The sequence below is a fragment of the Botryllus schlosseri genome, chromosome 11, assembly GCF_051294905.1.
Source record: "Botryllus schlosseri isolate E-star chromosome 11, Bs_hap1, whole genome shotgun sequence".
In the NCBI taxonomy this organism is placed as follows: domain Eukaryota; kingdom Metazoa; phylum Chordata; class Ascidiacea; order Stolidobranchia; family Styelidae; genus Botryllus; species Botryllus schlosseri.
In genome coordinates this window covers 27,798,266-27,811,013 of record NC_137246.1, presented here as the reverse complement: position 1 = coordinate 27,811,013, position 12,748 = coordinate 27,798,266, and the positions used below count along the sequence as shown (strand labels likewise).

General features: G+C 39.9%; 2 protein-coding genes across 4 annotated transcripts in view; one reads left to right on the top strand and one right to left on the bottom strand.

Annotated features, from left to right (window-relative positions):
- The window catches only part of LOC145449716 (uncharacterized), a 335,502-nt gene that overhangs the window by 63,347 nt on the left and 259,407 nt on the right, over nucleotides 1-12,748 (bottom strand). The window lies entirely within an intron of this gene.
- LOC145449718 (CD166 antigen homolog) overlaps nucleotides 1-12,748 on the top strand; it is a 169,438-nt gene that overhangs the window by 133,035 nt on the left and 23,655 nt on the right. The window contains exons 1-3 of one of the 3 annotated variants that reach the window (XM_080328137.1): nucleotides 2,131-2,148; nucleotides 6,104-6,209; nucleotides 11,368-11,463. In XM_080328137.1, coding sequence (XP_080184263.1) covers nucleotides 6,170-6,209; nucleotides 11,368-11,463 — 136 coding nt within the window. In that variant the 5' untranslated portion in view covers nucleotides 2,131-2,148; nucleotides 6,104-6,169. Of the gene's footprint in view, nucleotides 1-2,130; nucleotides 2,149-6,103; nucleotides 6,210-11,367; nucleotides 11,464-12,748 lie in introns of those variants that run through there. The other 2 variants (XM_080328138.1, XM_080328139.1) reach the window with 2 other exon arrangements.

Here is a 12,748-nt window from a genome sequence, read left to right as displayed (position 1 = left end):
ATAGTAGAAAGGCAAACCATTGAGATTATATTCTATATGCAGTTGACGAGTTCTACGACGCATTATTTAGAAGTAATGTACGATCCTTTGAGCATTTATATTTGAACTGCTTTTAATTCCCAACGCTTCACCACCTCGAAAGCAGCAGGCCTCTTGCAGTCACGGAAGCATAAGCCTACTAAACTATAGTTATGTATACAGTGTCCTTTGGCAGTGGGCGCGTGCGAATAGGGACGGTAAACCAGGCGAATCAATCTAATGTTTCGTGTGAACACTATTTCAGAGGATATCTTTATCAGAATAAAACACCGTGGATGATGTTGTCTTGCTGAGAATACCATAAATTCGGGCGTCCGCGAGTCTTCGAAAAACTGTCAATATTGCATTAAGATATATATATATTGTCAATTTGCAAGACTATTATCCCATCCTTGTTTGCTGAGCTAACAGACCGCTGTTTGCTATAATCGTCACAGGGAAATAGTTGGAATGCATTCATACATTTCATCTTTCTCTGTCATGAGAAAGGAGCATGCCAATGATGTATCGATAGCTGAAGGGCTTCCTGTTTCCGCCCTCTTTAATGTGTCTGTGCCAACGTATGAGATCGTTTTCCTTGCGGTATATCTAACCCGGAACAGTTTCCACTGGCTGATTGATCAGGAAGCATAATAAAGAATAACGGTTTAGTGTAAATGACCATGACCACAATCGAAACACCATGATTACCAAAAATATTGGCGGATTTCCTTCAGAGCGTCTACCAGAGATGGACAACTAGTTAACTTTCAGCTTTTCCGAATTAGATTATGATTACTAAATGGGCAAAAACATGGAAATTGAATTCATTACTAATCAGAAAGAAATCAAAGAGAAATCACTTTACTACCAATATATATCAAATCAGAGGTAATTCTTCTAAGCATGAGTATGACAAATGTTTGTACACCAAGGTTGGCTCGGTTCGCATTATATTGTTCTCCTGTAGCATTTTCAGGAAGTCCAGAAATTAGATTAGCATTGAAATTAGAGTTTCGCAAATCATATCGAAATTGGATTATCGGCATTTCGCTTTACTCTAATTCGAAAACAGAGAAAACAACACCAGTTCTACATCACATTTAAGATAATTTCGTGTTTTTCCGACCGTACCCGTTCCATTACACTTTGTAGCAAACAATGCTGTCGGTTGATCACGATCCTTGTATAAAATCACTCAGGATTTTCGATTATATATCGGCCCACACTGTCTACGAGTTCGGGTCTAACTTTTCGCACCCTCCCTGAAGCAGTGTTACCGATCCTTTCACCGTCAAGCCGATGCTTAAGTCTTGTCGTATTTGACGCGCGTGACGTACAGATATCGGACTTGGTGTTATCTTCGAAATTCCTTATCGTAAGCCTTCCAAACCAGCTTTGAAGTAATCTATAAACAGACGAGATTGCATTCTGCTTGTAGGTCCCAACGATTGGACAATTGGACATGCGTTCATTGACCGGCGTATCCCATTCTTTGGTTGCTTCACGGTATGTGGAGCAGATTCAACGCGAATCGACAGCTGTTTTAAACACAAGTCCTTTTTCTCCAAGCGAGCATAACAAATTATGTATATCATATCGGAATAATTAGTAGTAGGAACGTGATATGCAGCAACCCATTCAAATGATAATGAACACTTGATTTATTAAACGGGTAGAGCTAATCCGTATAATGAATAAGGAATAGAAAATTGATATAATATTATATTCATAACGAAAGAATATATGATATCATCATCAATATATGATTCAATTGTATATTAGAGTTCTGTACCTCCAAGGTCTTCGAATAGAAAATTATTGGTAAACTTTGGCCTTCAATTTAATCATACGAGGACAAGGAATTCGGAAAACATTGCGCACTTAATCGATGCTATAAGGGCAGAACCGGGACATATGATAACGTAGAACTAAATATGAATAACGATTAGAAAATGGTCGTTTAGCATGTGCCTTCAATATAGGAGGATACACGGTATATATACACTGGATGATAATACAGATAAACTTTTGTGCTGTTGTAAAGCCACGAAATCCGTATCTGTACAGAAAATGAACGCACGAATGAACAACTCTCGCGATTATTCCCGCGTTTTCGTGGTTGTATTATTTACTTTTGTTGATTTTGGTTCTCCCGTGTTTTCGTCTCGCGTCTGCTAGAACAGTATCGGGTTACTTGAGGCGCTGTGTTATCCTTTTCCCGAAATTCATTTTCGTTGTACTATACATACACAATGTGGCAATTACTGTGACTTATAATTATACCACAGTTAGTTGAAGTCGGCGGGTGTCTAATTATTCGTTTTGTTTAATTTATGCTAAAGACCATATGTCGTAATGTCTTTACTCTGTACGGGATGTTCTAATTCGACGCATCGCCGCGGGGATTGAGTTAGCTTCGCACCGCCGTGCTGATCAGAATGCGCTTGTTTTAGCCTCAAGACAGGGCGAAGATGATAATTTGCGGTTGCTAGCTGTCTTGTATCTATAGTGAATGTTTTACAGCATAATACCACGTGTATTTGTGTAAAACTAGTGTTTTGTTATCCGTTGTTTGGATTGGTTGTTTTCAACAGCGTAGACAGCGTCACTATGGTAAGGTGACGTAATGAGGTCGATTAGCGTTCAGAGCACACTTGGACAACTAGATAATTCTCTAATTTTAATTCTAATCTAGTTTCTGGTTTTCCTGAATGCTACAAATCCAGTATATAGTGCGAAACGTGTCAAGTTTGACCAGCAAACAATTGCTATTCTGATGCTTACCAGATTGAACTACGATTTGATATCAACCGAACTTCTATCCGCTCCGAAATTTAATTTTCAAGTTTTTGCGAATTAATAATTCTGATCTAATTTCCGAAAGCTGAAAATCCTATAGTTTTCCAACTCTGGTTCAGGGTACGGGTTGCGTTGTCAACACTGTCTCCATTTTTTGTAACTGTGAAGTTTTGTGTGGTACGTCGAGTCAGTTTTTCAGGGGCACGGGTTGATTAAAATGCAAATCTCTCCCAATCCGTCTACCATAACTATATAGAATAATATGAGCGTGAGCGTGGATTATTTCGAACTTTCCTCATTCGGTGACGCGATTGAGCGACATTGACCTGATTTTCTATCATGTAGTTCGTGATTGCTGACTCGTGTCTTTTGCAAGTTATTGACCTTGCAGGGCGAGACATGTTATCATCAATTACTAACCAGACATTTTGCCATATATGTCTCCACTCCACACATCTTCCAGACACACATCACTCAATCCCGTATGATGCAATTTGGACACACGGGAAAGCACCGCGATAGCGAGCGCTCTGACGAGACCAGTTGTTTTGATACTTCTGGCGTTCCGACATCAATGGTCAATAGTCATTATACACCGGGATGATATTAGTTTTATGATTTCTGAACTGCCGACTTATAGAATGGCTCACGTTTGTTCTAAGCCGCGATATAGACGATAAATTGCCCGAAAGGGTGACGAAGCCCCGAAGGCTCTGACGCGAATTATGGGTTTAGCTTTTCCCATGCTTTTGCAGAACCAAAGGGAATAAGGCATGCTTAGGGACTATGGTATTTGCATGCTGTGTAAGGAGGGCCTGTGGCCGAACTAACACAGCACTGTATACTGCACTAGGCCTTTATAAGCAATAAACCGGCTGCGACGTAAAATTCTATCTAAGCAATGTAGAAGTAGCGATATCCAAGTAAGTAAGTAAAAATTAAATATTAACGCGAAACAATAACTTCATATTGTTAATTGATTCGCTAAAAGCTTTTCGACTGACCCTCATCAGTAGCGAACGTCAGTGATAGTCAGTGATAGCGAATAAATTAACAATATGAAGTTATTTTTTCGCGTTATTCTGAAGTTCTGTACCACAAATGGCTTGTTCAAATTAAATATTGTTGGTAAGGTTGCATTTGAAACAAATGGTGTTTTAAAACAGTGTTTCAAAAATGCCGTTTTATAAAAACAATTTTTTCGAACGTTGTATTTTAAGCCATAATTGCGTAAATGCTTATGAAAAAACATGTAGTACAAGTCTACGGACGATTTGCATCCCATATAGTCCACGTATAGGATATGGAATGGTTCATCAGTTATAGCTTCACCCTCCAGAAGTCTGGTCAGCGAAGCAATATAGATGTAATAGATCGTTGTTTTGGAATGGATGATGACCGCCCACAATAAAGATGCTACATAACTATGTCCTGGTTAGAGAAATTTTCGGTCCGTTTAAGATGAGGGTCGGAAGCCTTTTTCGTTTTCAATTGTCAATCAACTGTGACGCCACCATTAAAGATGCGTGACGTCAATAGAAAATATGTTTTAAAAAAGGGCACTCTTTAAAACAGGTTTGTTGTAAATAGATTTTTGTTTTAAATGCAACCATGATTGTATAGTTTTGCCTATAAAACTAGAAAAACCTACTTGATTACTCATAAAAGGAAGGGATAATTCGTTTCTAACCAGTGACCACCTCTGCCTAATGAAAACGAGACTGATTCCTTTAATTTTGGTTTTGGGTATTCATGGTGTTTGTCGACTACTAAGTACTATGGTCATTTACACCAGGCCGATATTATTCTTATTTATCCGTAACTGCCGACTTATAGCACGGCCCACCTCTAGGCTTTTGTAAGACACCGCTGTCGCGGATGAGGTGGCGTGGAGGAGCCTAGGTAAACCTCCAACACTTAGATATCGGAATTCGGAAGTCGACCTCGGTCGGACTCGAACCCGCAGTCATTGGTGTTGCAGCCGCGGATTATGCCACTGCGCTATCTCGTCACCGATTCCTTTAATATAGGAAACGCGTCGCATCATAGGCTCTCCGACTCTATACAGGTGTTCAACTGTCCAATACGTGTCATGGTCTCAATCATTTCCACTCGGTCTAAAACTGACTGATTGCATTGTTCACCGGTTCCGCATAAACTGGCGTGTTATACGATTAGGTTCTATTAATCTTTTAATAAGCAGCTATTAACTATGGGGAGGTTTCGACCAGGTGTTCGGCAATATCAAATAGTTCATTACAAACTAAGTTGTAAATATGCGCTGTGAAGATGTGATTCCGCTCTGAAAATAAGCAAGTCAGCGGGTATAGGAGAGTTTTGCGTAGTTCGACGCGAATGCTTTCAGGTTCGGAGAGAGTCGTGCATTTACACAAGGAAATGCTGAACTGTTTTCTTGTTTTCCGCGCCATGAAATGGAGTGGCATTCCCAGTCACCAGCTGACAGGACTTTTCAGTCAATGTTTAGCAAACACAAAGATATTTACAGCAGAACGTGATGAACGAGTGAATTCGATTTACAATTGAAAGTATTCTGAAATAAACCCGAATATTTTCGGCTGGCACTCGTCAGGGGTAATCGTCAGCAACTGGTAGACTATTCAAAAGATCTTTGTATGGTCGTATCACTGTTGTCGTGACACTGTAATTGTAGATATACAAAGTTCTTTTGAATCTACTATTTGTTGACGATTACTCCTGGCGAGTGTCAGCCGAAAATATCCGGGTATATTTCAAAATGAATATATATTTCTACTTTATGTTGAAGTCCTGTACCGAGAGTCTTATTTCTATTTCCAAGAGTACTCTTCGACCGTAAGTAGCATAAGGCAAGAGTAAGAATTGTTTGAATAGATCAGATTTTGAAGATTATTATGCAAGCGGGAATAGTGGTAAGCTGAATGACAATTCCCTTTATCGCAAGATTGCTCTAATAGGATTAGGCATGGTGGTATATTATTAAACTCGAATCCACATATTTGAAGTCAGTAGCGCCGATGGTGCGTATCATAAGAACGATTTACGTATCAGTGCAGCGATCGAGTTGCCAGGAGGATTTGATATAATCCAAACCAATTATGAGGTAAAGATTGGAATGTCGTGGGAGTTCATGAATAACATCATCGGGTTCATAACCTTTGCGAGAGCATCCTTACGTTACATCCTTCTATTTTGTTGAATCAACCCAATTGGTGTCGTTGTGTGGTCGTGAAATTTCTCATCTGCGTTAGAGCGCATTGTTTACGTGTGTCCATTCCTAGTTTACAGCTACTTGATAATTTTGCCTTCCCTTAAAACATTCGACATTGGAAAGTATCCAAACGACAGGACCATGAAGATTGCTGCTGTGTTACTCCTGTTTGTGGCTTCAGGTTTGGCGATTTCGTCTTGTCAATTTATAACAATGTACCGGAGTCATTTTTGTCTATAGACTGTTAATTATTACGGCGGGGGAAGGCTAGATTCGTGGTCGATATATTTTCGTCGCTGCGCAGCGTAATTTAGCCTGTAATATCGTTGTAGTAGGCCTATCTTTCAGTTCGTGAATACAGTATTTTCGCAGATTTGGCACATGATAAACTGCCGATACATGGGTGGAAAATAGGGTATGTTTGGCAGATTTCCACCATACGGGCACCGGCACGCTGTGTGAAAATTAGGCTACACAGTCAACAAAAATCGTCGATTATCGCCATAGGATAGGGCAAAAATAGGTAAATGCCACTTCCTTGTGCAAAATTATGCTTTCGCGCCCATACCAGTGGAGTAATAGCCTATGGAGCCTCATGGAGTAATAGCCTATCCCGCAGTGTGTGTACCAAGATTTAGCGCTTTCTTGGGTGGTAGCGTACACGAAAACCCAACCCAATACACCCCTGGGATATATATCCATAAGAATTGGTTTATATGATTCGTTTTCACTGACCAGAATGGCTGTAAAAGGACAATTTTGTATTCTATAGTGGAAATCGGCGAAGTACAAGAAAGACAGACGTTCATTTCCAAAATTAGAGAAATAATTTAGAGTCAGCTGGTCACCTTCTACTGTCTTATAGACCTATATGCAGGATTTTCGTTAATTGCGTAGTTCCTTACACAAAATCAAATCCACTCACGTATCCCGATGAACTGATTTTACTGGAGCGGCCACCAGTTTGCGTACACGTACGTACGTACAGTTTACGAACATGCTAGTATACCGTCTCTGTATATTCGACGCCTAGTCTACGAACTTGTTGATATTGGGATGAATGTAACAGCGTGACACATCCGCATCTCATTGTTAAAAAACAAGCGTCCGATGATTTGTGCGCTGCGCGATGACTGACACGCAATCTCCAGGCTATAAGTCGTTGACAGAGCAATATCGCCAATGTGCTCGTAAGAATGTGTTGAATGGTTACATTTTGATTGATTTATTATATTTTTCTTTTCCATAATCTCCAATAACTCTTTGTATCTCTGATATTCCCAAACTGAACTGCAGCGACACGAAATGCATTGTGGGTATTGAAGTTGATGGTTTCCCGGTACTGTGGCTGTTATCTTGGAAAGATTTTGAAGTAGCTGACACTCCAGCGCGTAAATCAACAAACAACGGTGTTTTCGTCTGTATTCTGCAGTGATTTAACAGTCGTTCTCTTTTCCCAATGACAGAGAAACACGTTCAATAAGGGGATGGATCGCCCTATTATTTAAAACAAAGTTGCGAGCGACATAATTGCTGCAGAAGTTCTGAATACGACACTTACAGGCCGAACTTGTCGATGCTGAAAATATTGGGTTCCGAGAAGACCAAATGTACTTTGCGTAACCCCAAAATTTATCAACTGTACAGAGACGCCTGTCTTTGTAAGGGCGTCGTAGCTGATGACGCCTATCGTGAATAAACCTCTATAATTCTAGGGTTTCCTAACCTGGGGTCCATAGAGCCAAGCTCTAGCTTGCATTACATGCGTACTATGTGAACTCATATGCAACAACAGACGACTCGTGTGTAGTATTGGGTAGCATATCTACATATATATCAAATACCGGTTTTACTCAAAAGTTTTTGGAGGGTCCATAGCCTATGGTTTTGGGGTGCGTGCGAAAAAGGTCCACAACCACTTGTTTATATTACAGTTCGACTATGTACAATGTACATGGCTTTACCGGGCTTTTAGCTCCGTATTTGGACATAATGTGATAACTCGATATCTTGGCCAAAATTGCGTAGGTATAATGTATAACGACTGACGATGTTAGGAGAATGATCTACTCTGCCGAGGGAACCACGTATTATCATGAAGTCTCACGTAAGATCAGTCTTCCACAATCTAAACTCTCAGCGAAAATAGTGTATTCAATTCACACGAAAACAGAACCTATGTCAGTATTCAGAAATCCAGTTCCCGGGGTGTCGGTCGAATATTTCACTGGACTCGTTAGCGACTGAACAGCGTTTCCCTACATTTGCGTGTATCAATTTCGAGCCAATTTGAGCCAATCATCATTATCCAATATCCACTTCCAACGCCCCTGTGTGCCTTTGTACTCCATTCACGCTTATTCACGAGCATCATTTGGATTTGTGTTTGATTTACACCGCGGTATAGTTTTGAGGTGCAGGTTCTGTTTTGTTTGAAGCACGCGACGCATTGAGACTTGATTATTGCAATTCAACTCCTGTGAGGTAAATGTACAATGTACGTACATACCATAAGCATATCGGTGTATGATTTTACAAACAAACTGTAAATCTTCTCGACCTCGAAAGACCTAGCATTTTGGTTCCTGGGTGTCGCGAGTTTCTGATCGCAGTTATAATCGGTCGATGGGTTGTATAATTGACACAAAAACCACGTTCTCCATTCACTGCCGACAGTTCCGAGGTATCCGTTCCAATTTGCTTGAAATTGTTCGAAATTCTCGATTTTAAGCAGGTTTCTTGTGCGCCAGAATGATGTCATGCTGTTCGGGCCAAATTGACTGCCGATTATAGGCAATATAATGACAGATATAGATACTTGTGGTATAGTGCAAAATTAAAAGTTTAGTCGTCAGCGACTCCCACTTTATCTGAGTCATAGAATATCTATTGTGTAACAATGTTTATGCGACTTGTATTATTCACGTACATGGAACGTAATATGTCGTGACTTGTCTAGTGACTATCGCTTATTCTCTAATTACTTATCAGCGGAATCCGATACAACATTACTACCTCAGATATCCCTCATGTCTAGTCAACCGCAATCTTCTCCCATCCGTAGATTTCGCAGACAGCGTCGTAATGCGCTCGTCCGAAAAGTGCCCGGCGGCTGTATTGGCTTCATCGCAAGGCGTGTCTTAGTGCAAGATAACTGTGAATTCGCATGCTCGGACAGACCTCAGATGACGCTAAATGCAATGTCTTGACATGCATGCAGGCAATCTGGTCGAAATAAAAGCATGCTAAATTGCGCATTGCTCAACTTATCTCGCGATCTCAATGGATATTCAATATCGCAATCACCCGCTATACCTGCGCTACTCAATTAATTTTAACAAAGGCCCAGTTACAAACTTTTACAATTCGTTTAGGTCCGTATAGTAACTCTCACGAAGCTATTTAAAGTCATACAAATGCAATACGGTATAACTAATGCATAAACAAAATCCAGCAAAGCGGCGTTAACAACAGCAATAATAGAAATGTATTCTTGAGCACTGTTATTTTGTAAATCAGCGATAATGGATTTGGTTTTGCTAAAAAAAAACTATGTAAATGCTGAGATATAAGATGAGGATTAAACTTTGACTTTTAAATTTTTTCGCCGAAACTGATCGAAAACGTAGCCAGCTCTGTGAAAACGATCAGCAACGTAGTATTACTTATCTTGTTTCACCATCTGAAATGAATTATACATTATAGCGCAAGTATATGCAATTTATGCATAGGTCCAACCGCACGAGATGCCTGAGGAACAGAAGGCACCGCGCTTTCACGCTCAAGGCTCGGTGATCTTGAATTAAAAGAAATGGGAACATTTTAAGCTGCTCTATCAAATTAAATAGTATATTTATGTTGAAATATACCCGAATATTTTCGGCTGACACTCGTCAGGCGCAATCGTCAGCAACTATGGTAAAGAATATTTGAGTTCATTTCAATATGAATACACTATTGAATTGTATGTTACAGTTGTGTAGCCCCAATAAGCTCTTCAAATATAAATTTACGATGAGCGGGTGGCTTATCTAGTTTTTTCAATTTTCTCACCAATATAATACGAATTACTATGGGTATAATTGATCGGTGTTTGAGTGGCTTACTTGTTCCTTGCGTCTCTTTTTCAACGAGCGCAGATGCTAGATTGTTGTTAAACTGTGCTTTGTATCGCCTTGTCACCTCGGGTCGATTAAAATACCCATTTGCAACTCGTGAATTACCGCTCGATCGCTAGATAACAGCTGTCTTCATATGAGAAGTCACGCAATCAATATTACCATTATAACAGATTGGCTGGGAAGAGTTAATTGGTTGAGAAATTCCTCAATGTAATGCTAGATTTGGCATGACGGCCGTGTGCTCAGACTGCCATTCATTGGTGAATCCCATAGTTCAAGGTAATTGCGTTCCGCTCATGATTGGCATAGACAAAATATTGCGCGTCACAGTCTATTATTGGGTTAGACACAACATATCTCCGATAATTTGCGAACTTTGTTAATACAGTCGACTTCAGTTAATTCGGACAGTTTCGTTCGCTGGCTTTTGTACTAATTAAGCGGAAATTTAATTGTTCGTGACATGGTTACGCGAAAAGGCAAACAGCGCCTTGAAAACACGGTTATGTTGCGTATTTAATGAATTACATCTGTGTTATACTGCAGTAAGGGAAAGAGTTATACCTTGGGGTTAATTATATCGTACAGTACTGTATTCCGATACTAAACGATTCAAGAATTACCATATACTATTTACTGTGTAAAACACATCTATAGGGTTAAAATAGTCAATAATTCTTCAAGGGCTGAAACAATATTTTTACATGATAAAAGTACTCCACAAAACAGTAGGAAATTAGGAGCATAAAGATTTTAGTTAGGCAGATATCTTTTCTGTGCCATTCTGTTCCACAAGATGGCACAATTGTACCAAGTAAAATCGACTGTAAGGCTGTTTGTTACGGCCTTATACGAGTTCTACTTCATTGTCGATGATTGATGCATGGATCGACTTTCTCTCACCATAATCGCTGATCTTGCGTCAAAACGAACGGCGTACTGTTTAGTGCGTCGTAACCTAATGAATAACGATAAGAATTGCTACCCTGTGTTCACATTAAGCGGGAAATTATCCGAACCATCGGAGTTTTTACGCCGAATTTATACTTTTGTATCGTTCCCGAGCATTTTGCGTAAATTAAGCTTTTGTCCGGATTGTCCGGTGCCCGAATTGAGCGGAGTCGACTGTAATGTTTTGGAAGGTCATTGCTATTCTGTGATGGCTATTTCCGTTTCGTTTTTACGTGTCATATTTCAAGAAGCACTCTTATTTTACAGCATGTCAAGCTGCTTCTGTGACAATCATCGCCAAAAACGTGACTGCCGAAGTCGGCGAAGACGTTACGATACCGTGCGACTACGAGTCTGATAGTAGTAAGCTGTTTTTTTACATTATAGGCTATGTAGCCGATGGACAGTGGGTAATTATAATTATATTCAGACCGGTTATATGGGTTAACCGTTAATATATAGTTGATATCACACTTTGAAAGAAATCTCGGCGCCTTGAGCTAGATGTCACATGTAGCCTATGTTTTGAATATAGGCTGAATACATAGGGTCTGTATAGTTAGAACGGTAAATCGGTTGTTTATTGGAGCCTAAAGACTGACGCTTTTATTCTGGACTGGGAACAACTTGCACTCAAACTCATCATTTTCTCTCCGGGAGAACTTGGGAGATAACAAATTCCCTTTTTCTTGTGTTGCGCATCCGAACGAAATATAGGCACCGAACGCAACGAGACTGGTAAGCTTGCTAGACGCTGTGCTTGTTATTGAACTTGAATGCTTTTAAGCTTTCGCAGTGTTGCCTTTTGTCATGTTGCTGTTATCGTGTTGACGTGATCGCATCCCAAATTTTTACTGCGTCCGGCGGCACGAGAGTCCGGGAGGAATTATCTCTCGCGTAATATTGTTTCACTTCCAAGTCACACAAGAGTTTTACAATCAGAAAATGTTCAGGTTTTCCACATTACATTCGAACTGGAATTATAGCTACACTCGGGGCCTACGTTATAGGCCTCGCTATACATATATAATATACAGAGGTGGTCAGTAACGAAGTACTTCTACTTTTTCGAAGTACTCAAGTAGTTTTCCTCTACTTCTGGTACTTACTCAAGTAGATCTGATTTTTGCTACTTCTACTTCTACTTCATAATATTTTGTGATCTACTTACTTACTTTTCGCTATTTTCAGTTTGTCAAGTAGAAGTAATTCAATCTTCAAATCAGGAAGATAGCCTGAGGAATTTCGGGGCTGTTTTCACGAAGTATACCAACATTTGTTTCCATATAATATGAGTAAAGCCCAGAATTTTCGTTGCGCTTCGCGCGCAGTGGATACGGCGTTGCCAGTATGATTTCACGAAAGTATCGATGAATATAATTTAGGTAGCGGGTTGGTGTGATTCCGTTCACACAGGGATATCTAGAACTAGATATCTAGATATCCTTGAGTTCACCCCACATTGTCGCCCTTCGCCCATATGAAATAATTCGTCGCAGTATAGCTCATCATAACGTTTGAAACTGATGTTTCGCAATCTAGCATTCACTTGTCATATCGTATAATCTAGCATGTCCATGGCACTTCCTAACCTGGAAAAGTGGATTCTGACATTTTTTGTTAGTTTTAGAGCTGTTTCAGCATACCA